This window comes from Guillardia theta (assembly GCF_000315625.1).
Source record: "Guillardia theta CCMP2712 unplaced genomic scaffold GUITHscaffold_137, whole genome shotgun sequence".
Lineage (NCBI taxonomy): Eukaryota > Cryptophyceae > Pyrenomonadales > Geminigeraceae > Guillardia > Guillardia theta.
Genome location: NW_005434537.1, coordinates 1 through 20,573, shown reverse-complemented (window position 1 = coordinate 20,573; position 20,573 = coordinate 1). Strand labels below are relative to the sequence as shown.

At 58.9% G+C, this 20,573-nt stretch overlaps 11 protein-coding genes across 11 annotated transcripts; 7 read left to right on the top strand and 4 right to left on the bottom strand.

The window, feature by feature from the left end:
- Nucleotides 1-156: 156 nt before the first annotated feature.
- On the top strand, nt 157-891 carry GUITHDRAFT_118906 (hypothetical protein; the record flags this gene model as incomplete). The annotated part of the gene is made up of 1 exon (XM_005821790.1): nt 157-891. One exon carries the CDS (start codon nt 157-159, stop codon nt 889-891), a length of 735 nt encoding a protein of 244 aa, XP_005821847.1.
- A 603-nt stretch (nt 892-1,494) lies between these two features.
- On the bottom strand, nt 1,495-2,733 carry GUITHDRAFT_146877 (hypothetical protein; the record flags this gene model as incomplete). The annotated part of the gene is made up of 1 exon (XM_005821789.1): nt 1,495-2,733. One exon carries the CDS (start codon nt 2,731-2,733, stop codon nt 1,495-1,497), a length of 1,239 nt encoding a protein of 412 aa, XP_005821846.1.
- Nucleotides 2,734-3,037: 304 nt separating this feature from the next.
- GUITHDRAFT_146876 (hypothetical protein) lies at nt 3,038-3,751 on the top strand (the record flags this gene model as incomplete). Its single annotated transcript, XM_005821788.1, has 1 exon — nt 3,038-3,751. The coding sequence occupies one exon, from the start codon at nt 3,038-3,040 to the stop codon at nt 3,749-3,751; it is 714 nt and encodes a 237-aa protein (XP_005821845.1).
- A 114-nt stretch (nt 3,752-3,865) lies between these two features.
- Nucleotides 3,866-6,141, top strand: GUITHDRAFT_146875 (hypothetical protein; the record flags this gene model as incomplete). The annotated part of the gene is made up of 2 exons (XM_005821787.1): nt 3,866-4,780; nt 4,804-6,141. The coding sequence occupies 2 exons, from the start codon at nt 3,866-3,868 to the stop codon at nt 6,139-6,141; spliced, it is 2,253 nt and encodes a 750-aa protein (XP_005821844.1).
- Nucleotides 6,142-6,893: 752 nt separating this feature from the next.
- On the top strand, nt 6,894-7,268 carry GUITHDRAFT_118901 (hypothetical protein; the record flags this gene model as incomplete). The annotated part of the gene is made up of 1 exon (XM_005821786.1): nt 6,894-7,268. One exon carries the CDS (start codon nt 6,894-6,896, stop codon nt 7,266-7,268), a length of 375 nt encoding a protein of 124 aa, XP_005821843.1.
- A 108-nt stretch (nt 7,269-7,376) lies between these two features.
- GUITHDRAFT_118900 (hypothetical protein) lies at nt 7,377-8,204 on the bottom strand (the record flags this gene model as incomplete). Its single annotated transcript, XM_005821785.1, has 1 exon — nt 7,377-8,204. The coding sequence occupies one exon, from the start codon at nt 8,202-8,204 to the stop codon at nt 7,377-7,379; it is 828 nt and encodes a 275-aa protein (XP_005821842.1).
- A 145-nt stretch (nt 8,205-8,349) lies between these two features.
- GUITHDRAFT_146873 (hypothetical protein) lies at nt 8,350-9,219 on the top strand (the record flags this gene model as incomplete). Its single annotated transcript, XM_005821784.1, has 1 exon — nt 8,350-9,219. One exon carries the CDS (start codon nt 8,350-8,352, stop codon nt 9,217-9,219), a length of 870 nt encoding a protein of 289 aa, XP_005821841.1.
- An 86-nt stretch (nt 9,220-9,305) lies between these two features.
- Nucleotides 9,306-9,878, bottom strand: GUITHDRAFT_146872 (hypothetical protein; the record flags this gene model as incomplete). The annotated part of the gene is made up of 1 exon (XM_005821783.1): nt 9,306-9,878. The coding sequence occupies one exon, from the start codon at nt 9,876-9,878 to the stop codon at nt 9,306-9,308; it is 573 nt and encodes a 190-aa protein (XP_005821840.1).
- An 86-nt stretch (nt 9,879-9,964) lies between these two features.
- Nucleotides 9,965-15,481, bottom strand: GUITHDRAFT_118897 (hypothetical protein; the record flags this gene model as incomplete). Its single annotated transcript, XM_005821782.1, has 3 exons — nt 9,965-13,684; nt 13,853-14,881; nt 15,002-15,481. The coding sequence occupies 3 exons, from the start codon at nt 15,479-15,481 to the stop codon at nt 9,965-9,967; spliced, it is 5,229 nt and encodes a 1,742-aa protein (XP_005821839.1).
- Nucleotides 15,482-15,605: 124 nt separating this feature from the next.
- On the top strand, nt 15,606-16,547 carry GUITHDRAFT_118896 (hypothetical protein; the record flags this gene model as incomplete). Its single annotated transcript, XM_005821781.1, has 1 exon — nt 15,606-16,547. One exon carries the CDS (start codon nt 15,606-15,608, stop codon nt 16,545-16,547), a length of 942 nt encoding a protein of 313 aa, XP_005821838.1.
- A 93-nt stretch (nt 16,548-16,640) lies between these two features.
- On the top strand, nt 16,641-19,474 carry GUITHDRAFT_146869 (hypothetical protein; the record flags this gene model as incomplete). The annotated part of the gene is made up of 2 exons (XM_005821780.1): nt 16,641-17,569; nt 17,626-19,474. 2 exons carry the CDS (start codon nt 16,641-16,643, stop codon nt 19,472-19,474), a joined length of 2,778 nt encoding a protein of 925 aa, XP_005821837.1.
- Nucleotides 19,475-20,573: the final 1,099 nt, after the last annotated feature.

Here is a 20,573-nt window from a genome sequence, read left to right as displayed (position 1 = left end):
TGAGGGGCAGAATTCCACGAACTAAGAAATACGGCCCCTCCCCAAAAAAAAACTATTTCCGGGGCCAGAGTTCATGGGTAGTTTTTTTTTAATTTCCCGCTTTTTTTTACCGACCCGCCTTTTTTGCCAGACCGGCCCGTCCGCCCGACGAGAGCCATGTCCCACTACCTGGAGAGCGAGCCGGAAGAGGACGACGAGAGCGAGGGGTGTGAGAGCGAGGATTCGGAGGACAGGCGGTTCATTGATGATGATGGCGAGTGTGGGAGTGTGGACCTGGGGGTATACAGAGAATTGAAACATGACAGCAGCTCTGAAGAGGAGGATGCAGGGGAGGCTTCCGCGGAGGACGAAGACGACGAAAGCAGCAGAGCCATGCGCGAGCTGCACCGCATGCTGGGTAAAAGCCGGGAACGGAGGGAAGCACTGGGGAGGCAGTATCCGCTCGACTTTGGGTTGGGTGCAAGTCGATCGGAGGCACCGGAGCTTACTGCGGAGGAGGTCCAGGAGCGACTCCGGGCAATGTCGCCCTGCAGGGAGAAGCGGCCGCCTCCCTCGCGGAGGAAAAAGGGAGAGATGCAAGAAGAATCGCATGTTGCCCCCAGGTTTACTGCCGGCATCGTGAGGGCGGGCAAGACCCCCGTCTGCGCACCCCTGCCGCGGCCCGTCTCGCCCGCGTTCTCCTTCGTCAGGGAGATGGAAGAGGCAGAGAGGAAGAAGCGGCTAAGGGACAACGGGGAGAGCATGCGGAAAGTACTGGACAAGGAAAGGGAGGCGCACGCCAGGAGGCTTGTGGCAGCACCCAGGAAGACGGTGAAGAAGGTTGTTGCCGAGCCGCCAAAGGGCAATGCCACAATAGATCGATTCTTTGGTAGAGTTTGTAAGTTCGAATAAAGTGTTGTGTTTGTGTGTTTATGTTTAGAACAAAAATCTTTCATCGTTACAACTTTTTCAGGTAGTATGAATATATTTAAGATATTTATGTCTCGGCACATGTATGCAGTCATGTCATATTGTATTGATTACATCAACAAAAAGGTCTACAACTCAGGCAGACGTCGATTTATGAATATCCTAGGTGTGGAGTTTAAATGTCATGGCAAGGGACACGCCCCGTCCCCTGGACCTGGGATTATTCACGTGAACTATAATGAGTATGTTCTACTTCGGAAAAGCCGCCTTGTGAAGAATGAAATGTTGACGCACTGCTTTGATCAACTCCAGAACAACCGTCAAGAGTTCAAAAAAACGATGTTGGATCTCAGGAAGCGGAAATGTATCGTTCGGGTATATGCAGGAAAACGTTCAAAGAATCACGCTGAAGCTACTCCGATGAATGACCAGGCACCGGAATCTTCCGAAAACACTTTGTATAGTGTAGAGTGGGTCTCGGATATTGTCGAAATCCCTCCCGTTCCAAGTGTCTTGTTGGACAACATGTATGGGTTTGAGTAATGTCGTTCTTTTTATTACGAGTAAAAGACGTGTGTACCCTGCCTACACCCTGTACGCCGCCATCCTGGTGAGGGACTCGGAGACGAGGGGGACGTGCTTCATGATGCAGACGGCGAGGGAGATGGAGCTGAATGCGAGCCCGACGACGAGCGACTTCATCATCTCACTGTCCTGGCTGTGCTGGTGGACCTCCTTGCAGAAGAGGATGAAGACGAGGAGGGTGGCGGTCTCGATGCGCCTGTTCTGCATGCATCCGGAGAGGAGGGTGATGACGGCGCATCCCTTGACGAACGGGTTGAGGAGGAAGAGGATGATGTCGCGGGGGCTGTTTCCTGTGATGTTGTTGATCTTGTCCGCCCCAACGAACATCCAGACGACCCAGGCGATGCAGCAGGCGAAGGGGGCGGCCTTGTAGAGCGTCACGCGGTTCATGCGAGTGTGCTGCGCCTGGATGACCGGGAGGGTGGCGCCCAGGGGCAGGGCAATGCCGAAGAGGACGTCGACCCTCGGGTTCTCGATGCGGGTGCAGAGGACGAGGTCATCCGGGGCGGTGTGGTTGGCACAGGCGTTGAGGGCGAAGGCGAGGATGGCGGCGACGACGCAGATGAAGGAGAAGAGGCTGAAGCAGCGGTTGACGGCGACGTGGGGCTCGGGGTTCCGGTGCCGCATGAAGGATATCGTCTCCGGGACCTGCGTGATGATGATGCCTGTGATGAGCGACATGCCCGAGAGCCCGTTGGTCATGTCCACGGTGTATGAGGCGACGAAGATGCTCAGCCCGATGAAGTAGACGACGCGGTAGACCTCCATGATCTCCTGGAACTCGGTGACGGTCTCTTCCTTCTTGGCACGGAGCGGAAGTGCCACGGACGAGCGGAAGGAGCGCGCCGTGCTCTCGTTGTCCCTTGTGCCGTCGAGGTCGAGCGTGAACTCCTGGGCCTTGCGCATGGTCTCCTGGTGCTTCCTTCTCGTCTCCTCCTCGTTCTGGTCCGTCTCTTCGTTCTCCTGACGCTCGAGGTCGCGGATCGCCTCTTCCAGCTCGCGGTCCTCGGCCGGCTCCACCTCGTTGTAGTTGGGGTCGCGGTCGCGGTTGGTCATCCTGGCGATGACGAGGGAGACGACCTTGATGGCCAGGAAATAGGTGCAGCCCAGCAGCACGCAGACGCTCGAGTTGGTGACCTGCTGGTCCAGCGTGATGTGCCTCTCGTTGGTGGAGTAGAGCGAGACGAGTGTGCAGCTTGCGAAGACGATGCTCTTCACGATCAGGCTGAAGAGCGACATCCTCAGGAGATTCGGTGGGGGTAGGGTTTGGCGGTGGATTGTGGGGAGCTTGTTATATCTTCCCGGGGATGGCCCAGGCGCTTTCCATGCATGGCCAATCCATCAAAAAAAACAATTCATTAAAAAAGAGGTATGGTAAAAAAACAGAATAAAAAAAAAGGAAGAGAGGGTCGCAATTCCAAAAAAAATTAAGAAAATGGGTCGTAATGACATGGGACGCAATCATCTTGGGTCGCAATTCCCTGCAGCGCCTATAAGAACGCGACCCATCCGTTCCCTCCCACATCTCCCACGCCGGCCTGACATGTCATCCGCGAAGGAACTCACCGACACCCCAACCGATCTTCTGTATTGCCATGAGGATATGCAAGCCTGGTCTCCCCTTGAGCTTTTTCCAGCAGAGGAAGATGATGACTTCTTCGAAGACGACGAAATGATGGATGATGAGATGACCTTCCCTTACGGTTTCAGTGATTATTACGGTAACCAGGAGGACGGGGAGGATGACCTTTCTGGTGACTCTATCGATTCTCCACCTCCCGAGGACGGACCCAGCGACGACACTCTCGCGCTGGTCCCATTCACTCCCACACCGCAGCCCCCAGGCGTGTACGGCTTCACCGGGTTCGAGCCGGAGGCGGACATGGCGGCGTGGGCCGAATGGTTGCTTCAGGTCGACCCGATCGAGATCTTCCTGAAGATGTACAAGACCGGGTTACCACGCTTTGGGAACCGCTACCTCACCTACATCCCCGTCGACCCTGCTTACGCCGGGAACCTGCTCCAGTTCCACACCAACACCCTCGAGCTCAGCATGCTACCTGGGAGGATCAGCAGGACGGAGGGCCTGGTCGCCGAGACGCGCTGCATCAACTCGGGGCGGAGGCTCTACTGCTGCATGCGCTGCTTCGCCAGCTCCAGGGTCAAGCCCTTCATCGACACCAGCTACGACGGCATCGTCGGGCACATCTGCCGCGAGACGGCGTGCCGGAGTCTGCATGGCTGCTGCTTCATGTAGTTCATAGGGTCTTGTTTTGTGTTAAAAAGTGGCTTTGATTAATAAACGTTCTAAAAAAAAGACCTGCAAGCGCCGCACTTGCGGGCCCGTTTACACGGAACCACACGGAACCCCATGCTGTCCCGCCTGAAGAAGGCCCGGCGCCCCCACGGCTACGAGTGGAGCACCTTTGGGTACGAGATCCTGTCGAACGTTATGCCCGCGGACTACAACCTGGTGGGGAAGGAGATCGTCCTGAGGCACAACTCCCGGAACGTCTTCCGCGCCACGATCCGGGCGGAGAGCTGCCTGGTCGTGCTGCTGAAGGACCTGGAGAGGAGGGGGAAGGAGGCCGGGAACCGGCACATCTCCGGCTTCTGCTGCGTGGCGGAGCGCACCAGGATCGGCGGCGACCAGACGCTGCGGGGCTTCGTCGAGGCCCACCTCACCCGGCTGCTCAGGAGCATGGCGCACGGCATTATTGCGCGGGTGGACGGGTTCCGCGTGGAGGAGGAAGGGAGGGAGCAAGACAAGGAAGAGACACCGGACGTGATCATGTTCGAGCCCGGTGACCCGCCTGCAGACCCGTCGGACACGACCTACCCGTTGCTGCGGCCCATCAACCCGTCCGACCCGGCATGCACCTGGCCGCTGGTGATCTACGGGGGCCAGACGCAGGGGGTGGAGACCAACAGGGAGTGGCTGAACTTCCTCCTCATGTGCCAGTGCATCGCCAACACCCTGGGGGTGAGCCACCAGGAGGCGGTCTACCACAACTGCATCAAGATGGAGATGGCGAGGAGACAGGTCCCGCACATCTCACACTTCCACTGCGTACAGCGCCTCCCGGGTGGGGAGATGGCCAAGATCGGCGAGCTGGACCTCCTCGTCGAGCTGGCGACGGGGAACTACCTCGTCGAGCTCAAGGTGTGCGCGCAGTGGAGAAAGTTCGAGAACCAGATCAAGAAGTACATCAACGCAGTCCACTCCATGGGGTACCGGGCGGCGGGGGCCGCAATCGTCAACTTCAACCCCAAGGGCGTCATCGAGGTCGCCATGTTCGACGCCGCCAGCCGCCACGCCCCCGCGCCCAGTCTGTAGTGCACAGGGCATCGTATTTAAGCCACCGCGGTCGGGTATCGCGCATCATGGTTGAATTTTTCGATTACTTCAATTTGTTGGAATTCAACATCAGCGGCACTAGGTCCGATGTGGTCTTCTACTTTCCCGTGGCGATGCTCTGCGGCATCATCGAGTGTTTCTGGGAACATTTCAAACCCAAAAAGCTGGTGGACATACCTGATATTGCAAAGTACAAAGACAGAACTGTTTACATGCAAGATTTGAGCAGAGTCAACAAGCAAAACAGTGAGATAGAAGATGAAAACGAGGCCATGAAACAGAAGGCCATCGATACTGTAGTCAAGAATTTCTCATTGGATTCGGATAACAAGAAGATGAAACTTGTTACAAACATGAGATCCTCTAGTGTTGAACAATGGGAAAAATCCAGAGAGATGACAAAGGATATGATACCTACGCTTGATGAATTTGGTGTATGCGTTCCAGGAAGATCAAGATCATTGATCAAAGATTTTGAATCACAAGAAAAGGGGATTCAATACAGTGCAGACAGACTTCATAAGAAGATCAAGGCAATGGAGAAGGATAAGAAGATCAAGGAAATGGAGAAGGGTCAGAAGATCAAGGAAATGGAGAAGGGTCAGAAGATCAAGGCAATGGAGAAGGGTGGTGTTGAAGATGACGAGAATAATTATTTCGTACATGATGTGACCTTGCTGAAACAGAACTGTAGAGATTACGAAACACAAATCAAATATACGTTCAAAATTTTATTCCCTAACTGTATGAAAGCCAAATCCAAATCCATCAAGAAGAAAGGCTTTTCAGCCAAGAAAGCAAAGGTTACGTCCACCTCAGCCGAATCCATTCAACCTGTGCAAGATCAGGATCAGCAGCCACCCGGCGAAAAACGTCGTCGTACTCTCACCGAGGAGCGGCAGGTTACCGCGGATCAGCCGGTCACACCGACCCAGCCAGTGCAGGAGCTGCCCCAGCCACAGCGTCCCATCGCAGCCATCGTCATTTCTGACGACGATACGAAGGAGCAGAAAGCGGTTGCTGACAAGGAAAGGAAGAAGCAGGAAGCGAAGCACAGGGCAGCTTTCCGCAAAGGCATCGTCGATGAGATGCTCGCCAAGATACAGGAGTGCAAGGACGACCCCAATGGCAGGGAGAAATTCCAGGAGTACTTCGCGGAGAAGAACTATGGCGGGATAGAAGAAGCGATGAAAAGTTATAATTCATGGACTGGTTCATTGCTTTTGAAGAACAGATTGCAACAGTTTGTGGCTTTCTGGATTAATGTCCCGCCATTGAATCCCGTCTGACCACACAAGGACGCCTGTGAACTTGATCGTTTGGTTCACACCACGTAGTTCGTAGACGTTGATTGTTCTGGAGTAAAAATCGTCAAAATATTCTGCTGTTTGTATCTGTATTTAAGGATACGATGCTGTTTGCAATCACGCACAACATGCCACTGACATTTGGTTCCCTTTTCACATGTGTGGTTGCTGTTTCTGGTTGGAAGTCAACCACTCCATCAACAACTTCTCCAAATATTTCTGCAAGGAGCACCGCTTCACCAACAACTTCTCCAAATATTTCTGCGGAGAACGATGAGGAAGAAGATACACCTGAGTCGCAAAGCCAGATCGAAGCAGAACCCCAAAATGTAATGGATCCGGAGGTTCAACAAATCATTCTTGAAGTTCTCAACATCACCAATCCCGGGGTGCAGGATCCTGAACAAGTATCCTTCTCTAATTTGCCTAATCTCAGGAAAAAAATGAATGATTGTGAACCAGAGACTATGGATACGGACACGGATATTTGCAACATCTGCCGCTGCACGAATAACATCAAAAATACGAAGAGCAATGCGAACAATTATTGTGCCCATCAGACGACCGATGTTACGAATTTCATCAACAAACATGATCATATCTGGTATGCTATCCAATACCTTTTCACATTACTGGACAAAGTTGAAATAATGTTGAAAGTGGAGAGGAAGAAAACTACTGCTTTGCCATTTTATAAGATACATCTTAAACTTATTCTCCGTTGGTCCTGCGAAATGTACTTGCAGAAACAATTTGATCAAAAGTTTATCCGTGATTTCGTGTATGCCATGTCACATGGCAATTCAATCCTGAAGAAGAGTGATAAAAACACTCCTAAGGAAAATGGCAAGATCTTTAATCTTGCAAAGAGTTTGGTACATCACAATGGATATGCCATCAGCTCAAACCCTGCCGCCAACGAAGAAGCTGTCCCCAAAGAGAAAAAACGTAAAACAGACAAGGATGAGAAGAATAACAGAGAACGTAAGACTCCAAAGAATATGGAATCCTCCGACGGACATGTCCCCAACACAAGCTCTGTCTACCATACGGCGATTGACAACGACACGGAGTCTGACAGTGATCCAGAGCTTTTGGAACTGGTTTAGGAGGACGATGAGGAGTAGGAAGATTAGTACTCCTTCCCGTAATCTACCGTAAAGAGCACACATTGTTGTTTTTAATAAACCGCTCGCCATATTAAGCTTACTGTGCTGTTACACATGGGATCCACCCCCGCAGGCGCAGTTGCCTCTCACCCATCCCATGTCAGCGGCGAGGGAGCGGGCGTGTTGGAGGTGGGACTCGGCCTCACTGGTGAGGTAGTAGTGGACGTTGACGGAATAGTCCCTGCAGTGCCCTGCGGTGCTGCTCTGTATGCAGGTGAGGTGCAGCCTTTCATGGGGGATGAGGCAGTTGAGCGCGCAGATCTCGCCGCTGCTGAGCCCGTGTCTGGAGCGGACGTCCGCGTCGCTGACGATCCTGGTGCGCTTGCAGTCGAAGCACACCCTGCAGCTGAGTTCATGGAAGAGGATGCCGCTGGTTCCCCCGCAGAAGGTGCAGTTGGAGAGCATCGTCAGTCGCAGGATGCGGGTGACTTCCTGGAAGGTGATCGGTTGGTTTTTCGTGGGTCTGGGTGCGTGTGTGTTTCTGAGCGCACGGAGGAGCTCGAGCTGGTTGGCGCGGTGTTGGGCCCTGCGCTGGTCCATGCGGATGAAGTTCAGTAGATGGCTGTGGTATGCCCCGAGAAAGTCGGCAGTGGTCATGAATGCCTGGACCCAGCGGCGATGAGCCCGGCTGCAGCTCGCGAGGCGGAGGGCCATGCCAACGCACTCGACGGCGTCCTCCTTGCTGGCAGCCCCGCATATCTGCCCGCGGAAGAAGTAGGACATGAGATCCGCGTCCAGTCTTCCTAGGAAGTTCTCCGTGCTGCAGTCAATGTGCTCCATCCCCTTGATGAGGTCCTTGTAGATCCGGAGGTAGAAGAAGATGTCCGGGGTGGTACGCGGACTGGTGCTATCGTCCAGCCGCACCCTGCATGGCATCGCGCGCTTCGGAAAGGGCGGGAGCGGACGGGCTACTTTTTTTGAAGGGCTAAAAAAATAAAGAAAAAAAAATAAAAAAAATGGGGGACGTAGCGAACCCCTTTTTAAACTACCCCACTCCCACATCCCTGCCACCAGGCACGGCATGCTAGCCGAGAGCACGGACAAGAAGATCACGCTGCAGTACGCCACCACCGGGCAGGACGGGGTGGAGTACAGGGTAAGCTTCGACCTGGACTTCTGCAAGGGGAAGCGGAGCTCGGAGTTTGGAGAGTACGAGAGGCTGTGCTTCGGCGAAGCCTATGACGTCGAGACCTTCCTCCTGGACGAGGGCGACAGAAAGGCCTACCGGGTTATTGCAGAGGAGGGAGTCCTGCTCTCCCGCATCAGCAACATGTCCGTGAAGACCGCCGAGTCCGGTGATACCGACACCAACGACTACTCCATCGCCGTGCTCATCCACACGAAGGAGCCCAAGTTCCCCGAGGATGACAAGGACAGCGACACCCCTCTCAACCCCGACAGCACCGACGGCGTCCCCTGGAGCGTGCCGATCTACCGCAACAGCCAGACGATCGACCAGAACGGTCTGGGCAAGTTCCAGATCACGGTGAAGCGCGCGGTCGAGCGCAACGAGCTCCCGGAGGACCCATACACCGAGGTCACGACCGACAGCACGGGCGTGGTCTACATGACCTTCTTCGTGGAGCACAAGCCCAAGCCCGAGCGGGAGGAGGCGACCCGCGGAGGTGGTTCGTTCCGCACCCGCGGCTGCGGCGAGGTCAAGCACGACCAGGCCAGGGTCGGGTATGGTGACCGCGCCAGCACCGCCTCGCAGAAGAGTCAGTACAAGACCATCCCCGGGACCGGGCGCTTCATCCTCCCCCTCCGCTACATGGTCCGCGCTGGTTCCGACGCCTCCGAAGCGCCCTGCTCGGAGACGGCGCCCAAGGCGGAGGCCCGTATTATGGCGCTGGAGGAGCTCCAGGCCCAGGTGGCCGTAGTCCCTCCCTGAATGAGCACAGTCTTGTGTTATCGGAAGTAAGTAAATTTAAAGAAGGATTTTACTGAATAATCACCAAAACAATGGCTACCGCATGATTAGGCCTCGATGACAACTTCCCAATCACCAAGAGCACTGAAGTCCAGGCCACAGTACGAGGCAAGCTGCTCGTAGATTCCCTTGAAAAGGCTGACCTCGCTCTTCACCGGGTCGACGATACGAGTTAGTTTCTCCTGGTCGAGGTCACCGATATTCAGGCGTTCGTCAATCTGAACGACTGCCGTTCTGCAGAGATCAAAGAGGATGCACTTCTTGGCACGAAGAGAGGTCTGGAGACGCTTGATCTCGCTTTGCTGCTCGGAGGTGAGGGTCAATGCCAATTGCCTGATCTTCTCAAGGTTTGCGTTGAAAAACTTGTCGATAGGAAAACCCTTTACAAAATGGAACCTCTTTCGAAGTGCTGGAATGTCGGTGTTGTTGAGAACAATGACATCGCAAATTTCAACAAGGGAGTCTATTGGCAATGTGATGTGGCACATGGCCTTGATATCAAGGTATTGGTCACAGTCGTGCAAGCACAGCTGCTTCCCAATACAGGTAATCACCCTTGGGATCCTCTTGTTGTTGGTGATAATCACAGTAACATAAGCACAGTGTATCTGCACAAACATGGTGGAGAGCAGCGCATGGCAACTTACCCACGAGGGCTTAAATATACAATTTCGTATTATCGGAAGTCAATAAATTTAATCATAAATCAAATCAGCCTTGTCAACGAGGGCTGCATCATGGGCCTGAGCCCCTTGCCCTCCCTGACGCTCGCCACGCCCTGGAAGGAGTGGCCCAGGTGGCCGGCGCCGTGGACCTTGCTGATCTCCGACCCTCCCAGTGCGCACGTGACGACGTCGCCGTGGAAGCTGAGCGCGCAGACGTTCGTCTCGTTCTGCACCGTCTGTTGCCCCGCCACCTTCCTCAGCGCGTGAAGCTGGTTGAAGTTGGGGAGCAGCGCGAGGTAGTGCAGGTACTTGTCGCGGTACCAGTCCTTGGTAAACACCCGCATCTCCGGCTTCACCGTGTTGTACAGGTTGTCCGGGTCGATCGGCAGGCGGTCGTTGGTGTTGGCCGAGTGCGGGTCGTAGAACACGATGGGGTTGGGCCAGGGCTGCTTGATCTTTGTGATTTCGGGGTGGTTGTGAGGTACGAAGAACGACATGATGAACATACTCTTTCCTTCGTAGGGTTTGTCAATCGAGCTCGTGTCCTTCCTGAACTGTTCAAGATCGTCACCATCCCTCCAATCCACCACCGTGTCGTCCATCCCGCCGTTGTAGCCGTCGAAGCAGATGTCCCACAGGCGGATCAGGTTGCGCTCGTTGTGGACGAGGGCCTTGGCGTGGTACTTGTACTGCATGCCCCAGATGCCGTGCTGCCCGTCGTCGTAGCACGTCATCTCCGTCTGGCCCCAGTACGTCGCCCCCAGCTCGCCCGTCCCGCCCCTCCCCATGATCGCCGCCAGCATGTTGTGCTCGATGTTCGGGCGCACGCACACGATATCCACGTACCAGTCCAGGAGGGGGTTCCGGTTTGGGGCTCCGACAAATCCGGTGGGGGGTGCTGGTGGGGGGACGGGGGCTGGTCTGTAGGTCGTAACGACTGGACCTCCTCCACCTGGTCTAGGAGGATGATATTCTGGACTACGCCTCTGAAGCTCATTGATAACGGTCTGCGTCGCGTTCGTCTCATGGTCAGATACAATGGTGTTATAGATATCGTCGAACGTCATTGCGTTGTTTGTGTTTTCAAAGTTGAGTCCAATCTTTGGTGTATCGATGACAAGTGGGGAGCTGGTGATCCTGGCCCCGAGGGTGTGCCTGACGTTCCCCACCGCGCTCTTGGCGGCGAGCACGCAGCCCGGGGCGGCGGCGTCGTTAGCGTAGTGCATGACGCTGGTGAACATCCTGGCGAAGGCAAGCCTGTAGAGGTGGGAGAGGAGATGGTCGCGGCTGTCTTGAGCTTCAAAAAAGCACTGGACGTCCTTTCTGAGTGCCTCCACGTCGAGGGAAGGAGACTGGTACTCCGCCAATCGGCTGTGCTGCAGGATGCTGTCGACGGAGGAGAGGTCGGCGGAGGTGAGCGGGAAGGGGTAGCAGCGGAACTCGGTGCCCAGCACGGCGTCGGAGTCGAGCTTCAGCCCGTTGGAGGCGAGCAGGGCGCGGGTCTCGTCGTCGCGCTCCCGATTGAAGATGGGGGAGCTGCTGATGGTGTCCCCGGAGGCGTTGACGTGCATCGTCGAGGTCGCGAGGGTGTGCAGGCGGCTCTGCGCCGGGGCCTGCAGGCGCTCGGAGGTGGAGCGCTGGAGCAGGCCGGTGAGGAAGCGGACGTCCAGGCCTGCCTGAGCCCCGGATTCCAGGGAGTCAATCACCTTGTTGCTGTAGTCGAGGAGCGTGTCATCGAGCTGGCGGGAGACTTCGGGGGCCAAGGACTCCAGGACCTTGACACAGCGCTCCCGCACGCCAGCGTCGGGGTGGGCATGGGAGATGTACTTGACCATGAGCACGGAGCAGTAGGGGCTGTCGCGATCGGCCTGGGCGGCGGCCAGCTCCTCCCGGTTGCCAAGGTCGGCGAGGCCCAGGAAGGAGAGGAACTCCCCCTGGAGGTCGAGCGGGACGTTGACGTGGGAGAGCAGCGCGTTGCAGAGGGGTGAGTCCATCATCGAGTGGCAGAAGCAAGACTGGATGAAAGGGACGAACTCCCGCGCCGCAGACTCCGGGACCTGGGGGTTGAGCGCGTTGGGGGCGCGGATGCCGTTGAAGAGCACTGAGCCGACGACCCCCACCGCCGCCGACATCTCCAGTGCCGTCCAGGGACGCTTCCTGAACTCCGCCTGGGCTTCGGTGATTTCGTCCTTGGGGATCGTCTGGTACCCAATGTGGAGGGAATCACCCTTGAGCGTCAGGCGCTTGGCCTTGAGCAGCACGGCCTCCCGCGCCAGCACGTCCTGCTTACCCTCGGGTGCCTTCAGCGAGGCGCGGAGCGAGCGGAACTGGTGCGCCGCCCAGTGCAGCACGCCGCTGTTGCCGGCGAGCATCGTGGAAACGTTTTCTACTGCCATGGCGTGGGAGGGGGCGATGCCACCCAGGCCCGCCGATACGGCCAGCGCACCGTCCATGCTGTCCCGCACCCTCAGTGCGTTCAGGTCGTGGGCGTGGTAGGGGTTACCCTCCGCCCGCAGCCTGCGGTAGCCCTCCGCTTCCTTGGCCGCCTGCTCTGGATAGTGCACCCCGATGTCGCCCGCGGTAAGGTTTGGGGAGGTGAGCTGGAGAGGGGCGGAGAGGAGCTTAAAATCGGGATTATTGTATGGTTCCCGGTTTGGACGGACGACGGTGGGTCGTGGACGGTGATCCTTGGTGACGTTGCCTGCAATATCCGAGTCGATCCACGAGTGCTCGAGCAGCTCCCTGAAGGTGAGGTCGAAGGTCCCATCCTTGGACTGGTCGTAGAAGCGCCACTTGTTGTCCCTGAGCTCGCGGACGGTGCCGTTGATGCGGTAGTGCTCGGCGACGCGGGACCTTCTGCGGAGGACGTCCCTGGGCGGCTCGCCGGTGTTCATGGAGAACTTCCTGGAGTGAATGATACTCAGCCCCCTATAGGACGGCAAATCCGGTCCCTGCTTCAAAAGAAGAGGACCACCGGTCCCGTTGGTGAGGTACTGCGTCTTCTCCGGGTTGAAGGTCATCTGCATGGTCAGGGCGCCGTTGCACATCAGGAAGGTGGGTGGGGGCGAGCCCCAGGTCTTCAGGGTGTTCTTCGCGTCCTCGATCATGATGTCAAGAGCGTTGGGGTGCTTCTGCATGAGCCCGTAGCTGTCGACGTACTGACGGATGAGCTGCAGTGTCGTCTTCTCGGTGGTGTAGTACTTTTCGCGGAGGTGGGCCTCGTAGTTGGGGGCGAGGAGCAGCGCGTGGTGGACGTCGAGGTCGTTGGACATCTGTATGGATCCTACCAGCTGCATTAACTGGCGCTTGAAATTCTCGCGTCCAGCCGGCGACATCATGAAGTTGTGCTCCATCTGGATCGCCATGCCGTTCCTGGTAATGTACGCGGCCTGGCTGGTCTTACTTTGAGTCAAGACCCTGGCTGCCGACTCGTAGGGCACGCGCGTGGCCAGGCCCTCGTCGAACCTCCAGACGTTCCACTTGAGCTTCTGGTCGGGGTTTTCGAGGTAGACGTAGGGGAGGATATTCCTAGTAAAAGGAGAGTTGGTGGCGTCGGTGATGAGCCCGTCCACGCGGTCCGCGAGGAAGGTGTTCGAGCCCTTGAGGACGTCGGGAAGGTGCCACCTCTGGTGCCGCTTGTGACGCTGCGTGTCCTCCTTGATCTGCCGTGCCGCGGGGCCGAAGACGGCCTCGTAGTCCTGGATCGTCGGGGTCGTCGAGTTGGCCGTCATCGTGCCCCCGAGGTTGACCCCGACGTCCCCCTGCGGGAGCATGAAGTTGTTGGTGTAGCTGCGGCTCTCCTGCGTCGTCCCCTCCATCGCGGGCCGGGGCGCTGTATGCGGGGTGCATTGGGTCTATGTTTATATATTGTTCGGAAGCGCTTAGGTGGTTACAGATTACGAGTCTGCTCTCTCCCTCCACCGATTGACCGCCGTGATGAGGATGTGGATGACGGTGATCCACAGGACGATCACGACGACGGTGTCGGCCATGTGCAGGGCGTTGACGGCCTGCTGCACCATCCCGAGGATGGTGTTGATGAGGATGAGGACGGTGAGCTCGGAGAGGGCGGTGGTGCGGGGGAGGTAAAGGCGGAAGGCCTGGAGCGCGAGCGCGACGAAGATCGCGACGGTGGCGACCGAGCCGCGGTTCACCTCGCGGGCCACGATGAGCGCGTGGATCTGGGCGGCACCCTGCCACACGGCGTAGTCGCGCATGGTGTGGAAGTCCGGGTACCGGAGGGAGAGGGCGTCGAAGATGACGAGGAGGCTGACGAGCTGCGTGATCTGCGGGAACTTGTCCGTGGAGGTGACGGAGATGGTCCAGCTGGCCAGCACCATCATGTTGGTCAGGGAGAGGATGACGGCGCTGAGGACAGTGGCGGTGATGGCGCTGTGACCCGGGAAGTGCTGCAGGCGGGAGAGGGCGAAGAAGCCAGCCATGCTGAGGTATGGCAGCGTCCAGCCGAAGCTTACCCTCTGCACGACGAACTCGGTGTTGCTCGCGAACATGAACAGCACGAGGCGGAGGAACTGCTGCCCGTCGGGTGATTCCCGGAAGCTCGCCGGCAGCACGCAGACCAGGATCAGGATGCAGAGCGACACCGTGAAGCACTCGATCTGCTCGAAGAGGCTGGCCGCCTCCGGGTCTGCGGGCTGGACGGAGCGGATGATGGCCTGGATGCCCACGAGCGCCGCGAACTTCCGGACCAGCTCCGCGATGTAGGCCAGTGTGCGCAGCATGCTGATCGTCGTTGGTCTGTTTCTGAGGATCGCCAGCGTGTTGTAGGACAGCGCCGTGATCAGGATGCTGAGGAACGCGATGGAGACGGCATCGAGGTGTGCGCCCACGGTCTTGTACACGAAGCGCACTATGGTGAAGGTCAGCGCGCTCTCTATCCTCGTCACGGTATCCAGGACGTTGGAGAGGGCTTCCATATTTCTTGTTTCTGACATTTCCTATGACAGATAGCTTATATCTTCCTCTTCCATGCTTCGCATCTTTTTGGAAGGATTCGGCTGAGGTGAATCCTGTGGAGATGGATTCGATGGAGGTGGATTCAATGCAGGTGACTGCACCTCGCCCTCCTTGAACCAGATCTCCAGTTTGTATCTCGGGTCGTTGAACAGCAGTGGGTTCGTACCATTGATGCGAATGTGACCCTGGAGGTTGGGGGGCGGTGCCGGGTGTGGGTTGATGCAGAGCTCGTGCTGGACCTGGTAAAAGTAGGCAAACCTCCCATCCGTGGCCAGCGGTATGGGTGTGACGGTGTCCCGCATGCGCACCAGCATGGCACTTATGGTATTTCCCGGGGGGAGGATGTCCCTGCGGATCACCAGCCGCGAGGCGTGCGGGGCGTGCGGATCGCAGGCCACCCTCTCCCGCACACCATCCTGGGCACACAGCGAGAGGGACTGCGGGTGCCGGATGTTGATCCTCTCCTCGAGTAGTACCGTGTTTCCCTGATTCCGCGATAGCCGGACCAGGGCGTGGACCGGGGTTTGGGGTGCGTGTGTGAGTAGGATTGGTGTCTCCAGGATGGGCTGCTGTCTGGGCATGTTCCCAGGATCGAAGGCACGGTAACTTTATAGCCATCCCCACCTTCGCCCATCTCACGCCTCCAACCCGTGCCTCCAGCCCGTATTTAAGATCCTGATCGAGCGCAATGAACAGGTGGTGGTGATGGACGTTTCGCGAGGTGCTTCACAGCAGGCGCTCTCCCAGCAGGCCATGGCCCAGAACAACCAGAATGTCTTCAGCAGCGATGCTACCCCCGAGGACCTCCAGTCCAACACCCCGATCACCATCCGCAGAAGGATCCATGTCAACATCTCCGGCACGATGGCTAACTTTAAGAAGCAGGGCGAGCTGGCGGCGACCTGGAAGCCCAGGGAGGGCAAGCAGGCGGCCGTCTTCGGCCTGTACGACGCCTTTGACAGCTCGCTCGACCACACCACCGCCGTCAACGCGCTCTCCAGCGCCAGGGTCAAGACCGCCAAGATCCTCGAGTACTCGAGCACCTTCCCCGTCTCTCTGGGCGTTTCGGTCAGCTGCCTGAACCCCGACGAGGCGACGGAGACGGGCGAGCGCTACGTCATGACCGCCCTCCCCAACACCAGCAACACCAACGCCCTCGTCATCCACGAGGCCGACAACTCTTCCAGCGAGAGCCTGGAATGGCGGCACAAGTACCCCGAGTACAACGAGAACAACCTCGAGACGGAGGGTGTCATCAACCTCGAGAAGCGCCCCTACATGTTCGTCAACAAGGACCACCCCGTCATCGAGATGCTCAGGTGCAACAAGGACGTACTCTCCGCTGACATTGACGAGCAGCCCCTCGTCGACGGGCAGTACTACAAGCTCGCGACCCAGGTGATGAAGACTATGTGTAACTTACTCCGCACCAAGGTCCTATCCAAGGTATCCACCCGCGACTTGAACACCTTCCAGGTCCAGCTCCACCGCCTCAACGGCCGCGACTGGGACTCCATCCGCAAGGAGGAGTTCGGGGAGATGGTCGGAAGGAACGACCCCTCCTCCGTCGACGCCATCACCGAGCTCCTCAACAAGCACTGCAACTTCACGGCGAGGGTGGAGCTTGAGTACGAGATCCAGCCTTAGAATATATGTGTGTATATTACAGGGTTGTTAAAAAAAGAAAGACTATGCTCCTCACCTGCCACCCACACACTCGTAGGGGATGAGTGCCACAGAATGAACATCCCGGAGTCCTGGGTGGGTGCCAAGCGCAGCCAGGGCCAACCGGTGGAGTCCGAACCGTCCGCATCGAAGAAGAAGAAGAAGCGTCTGGTGGTGGAGAAGAAGGCAGAGGCGAAGGCAGAGGCAAAGACAGAGAAAAAGACAGAGGTGAAGGCAGAGACGAAAAAGGAAAAGAAAGCAGAGTCCATCCCCATAGAACCAGTGGAGTCCGTCTTTTCCCTCGGCGCCGAAGAACCAGCGCCCTGCCCGGAGGTGACGCCCGAGGACCTCGAGGGGATGCCATCGCAAGAGTCCGGGGTCTACAACGAGCTGCGCTGCGCGATCCACGAGAGCGGCAGCAGCGGCCCGGCGCAGACCCTCTCGCTGGACAGCGTCATCTCACGGCAGCCCTACATCAAGATGATGCAGAACCTGTTCGGGGCGTACGACGAGAGCTGCTTCTCGCAGGTCCCGCCGGTGAAGATCGTGACGAAGGCGTGGGAGGAAACGCACATGCGGGAGCCGCACCCGGACGAGCGGCCGTGCTCCATGGGCATCAATTGCGAGTGCATGTTCATCGACCCCGCGCTCCCCTTCACCTGCGTGGAGTTCCGGCTGCCGAACGAGCCCCTCCCGAACGAGCAGCAGCTCTGTGTCCTGTGCCTTCGGAAGCTCACGCAGAGCATGTTCTACGACATCGTGTACCAAGGGAACCGCTTCAACGGGGTGATCCAGAGCCACGGCAACATCTGCGACCAGCCCGGGGAGTACGCGAGGCAGGTGATGCTCTCGTGCCCCATCGGCGGGCCGGTGCACTGCATGCCGCTCCCCATCGTCTCCCACCAGCGGAACCGCTACTCCGTTGTCCTGAACAACGTCGGGGTGAAGCACCTGAAGCAGCACCGCGTGGCGTGGGAGGATTTTCGATCGACCCCTCCTGGGCCGTGAGGCTCGCCCCCGCGAGGAGGCCGCAGGGCCCGGCCGGCAACCCCCTGGACAGCATCGCCGTGATGCGACCGGGGAGGGAGCCGCTCGACATCCACCCACTCGGGTGCCTGTCGGAGGCCGACCTGCCGCCCCGCGGAGGGTGGGTCCCAGGGGGGGGATTCCAGGAAACCTTCCAAGAATCATCCCAAGAAGTAGGCAGTTTCTGTCCGGAGGACCCAGTCCTGGACGCGGAGCTTGCGAGGCTGCATGTGCTCCTCCACGCCGGAGAGACGAGGGCGCAGCTGCTCATCGACACTCGCCTGCTGGCGTGCTGGCTGGCCACCACAGCGCCGGGGCTCTACAAGAGCGTGCCGCGGGAGTCGCTCGTCCCGCACCCGTCCTCGGCCTACCACCATAAGAACCTGCCGGACATCGGGCGCTTCATCCTGCAGAGCCTGGCGCACCGCGACTGGAAGACGAACCTCATCGTCAACGTCATCTGCAACAGCATGCCCTGCCTGAAGCGGAACCGCGTTGCGTTCCTCGACAAGGACGCATTCGCCCACCCCCACGCGACCGTGCTCATCAACATCCTGCACGGCCTGCTGCTGGGGCTCTACCCGAGCACGGCCAAGCGCCCCGCCTTCCGCTGCAGGGTGAGGCTCGCCGGGGAGCTGCGCGCCCTGCTCTGCGCCCCGCTGCGCGCTCAGGCGGAGTTCCTGCAGGGCCACCTCCCGCTGCTCAAGCTGTCGATGATGGAGTACCTCTGGCACGCCTGCGGAACGTACCTGACGACAGAACTCGACGCCATCTCCCACGTCCACGGCATGGCCACCTTCATGGAGATCTGCCCCAACATCTGCGACGGGTTTCGGCAGGAGGGCCTCCAGGACTCCCGCTGGACGTGGGACTCCCTGAGCTCCGTCGCCGCCACCTTCGTCGAGCGCTGCGTCCGGACGTGCAAGTTCCGCATGGGGAGGGCCAGGGCCGACGCGGAGGGCCACGCGTTCTGGGCACTGCCCTGGAAGCCGTACCCGGTGCGCCCCCCGAACACCCCCCACCAGGAGCCGCTGCACACCCCAGGTGGACAGGACCCTCCCTGCCCGTACCTGACCAAGCCAGGCCAAGAGGCGCTCCAAACCCCGCAGCCCCCCGTCTCCAAATGGAAGCGCATCGCCCCATCCCAGTCGCACCTCTTCGAAGTCGCCCGGGAGATGCACGTCGCGCAGGCCCCCGGCGTGCTCTGGAGCGTCTACTCCGAGTTCCACCCCCACCTCTCCGTGGAGGACTTCCACCTCATCGAGCACCTCCACGCCCGCTGCCGTGTCCACCCGCTGCCCTGCAACCTCGCCGCCACGCAGGCCCGCATGCTGCTCGAGACCTACGGACAGGACCACGCCCAGCTCGCCAGCGTCTCCCGCGTGCACCTCTGCCTCCGCTGCTGCAACAAGCCCAACGCCGACGCCATTTCCACGAAGCTCCGCCTCTGCATGCACACCGGCAGGCTGATCTGCGTCTCCTGCGCCTCCCACCTCCCCGTCGTCGCCGTGGACTTGCTCGGGAAGGTCCTCGTCGTGCAGGGCGTCACCTACTACCTCTGCCCTGTCTGCGGCGGGTGCAAGCGCTGGGCCTTCAGCGGCACGGAGTTCACCTGCGTCGACTGCGGGCACCGCCCCACCCCGCCCCCGCCCCGCCCCACCCCCAGGCGCTGCCTCCACTGCAGCAAGACCAACGGCCTCGAGCGGGCCACCCTCCTCTTCGCCGACTTTGGCGTCCGCGTCCAGGTCTCCCTCTGCTCCAGGCACGCCCTCCCCGCCCACGTCTCCCGCTTCGTCCGCGACGTCGGGGACTACTGCAGGGCGGCCCGCGCCTGCGAGGCAGAGAGGGCAGAGGCCCGCCAGTGCAGGGGCAGGCGGAGGTGACCGTATTTAAGGGTGCGCTGCAAACGCCTGGCACTGCTCTTTCGCGTATCTTACCATGCCGAAAAGTCAACCCCGAATCGGGACAAGGTACAAACAAAATGTCCAGGCCGTGAATCGCCCACCGTCACCACAGAGCTTCGCTCAGGCTCTGCAGGCTCCACCGGTTGCAAAGGCTCTGTGTCACGTGACCGGTCAGGTGAGCCTGTCAGCCGGGTCACGGCCCCTGTCAGCCGGCTGACATGTCACGGGCCTGCTGACACGGTCCGCTGACCGGTCACGGCCGCCCGGAGAGATCAGGCCCCCGGCCAATCTCCGGACACTTAGCCTCCTGGCGGGCCTCCAGGGGGTCTGAGGCGGGGCTGAAGGCTGCAGTCGGTCTACTGACGGGCCCGGCCGGCAGGATCCGTCGAGAAACAGGGGGGTCAAGGGAGGTTTTCTTCCCCCTGGGAGAAATGTCCTATGGGTTTTTGGATCTGCGATATAAAAAAGTCTTGTCTCGGTCACGTGATGTGTCACGTGACCGGTCAGGTGAGCCTGTCAGCCGGGTCACGGCCCCTGTCAGCCGGCTGACATGTCACGGGCCTGCTGACACGGTCCGCTGACCGGTCACGGCCGCCCGGAGAGATCGGGCCCCCGGCCAATCTCCGGACACTTAGCCTCCTGGCGAGCACTCCAGGGGGTCTGAGGCGGGGCTGAAGGCTGCAGTCGGTCTACTGACGGGCCCGGCCGGCAGGATCCGTCGAGAAACAGGGGGGTCAAGGGAGGTTTTCTTCCCCCTGGGAGAAGTCTTGTCTCGGTCACGTGATGTGTCACGTGACCGGTCAGGTGAGCCTGTCAGCCGGGTCACGGACCCTGTCAGCCGGCTGACATGTCACGGGCCTGCTGACACGGTCCGCTGACCGGTCACGGCCGCCCGGAGAGATCAGGCCCCCGGCCAATCTCCGGACACTTAGCCTCCTGGCGGGCCTCCAGGGGGTCTGAGGCGGGGCTGAAGGCTGCAGTCGGTCTACTGACGGGCCCGGCCGGCAGGATCCGTCGAGAAACAGGGGGAAATGTCCTATGGGTTTTTGGATCTGCGATATAAAAAAGTCTTGTCTCG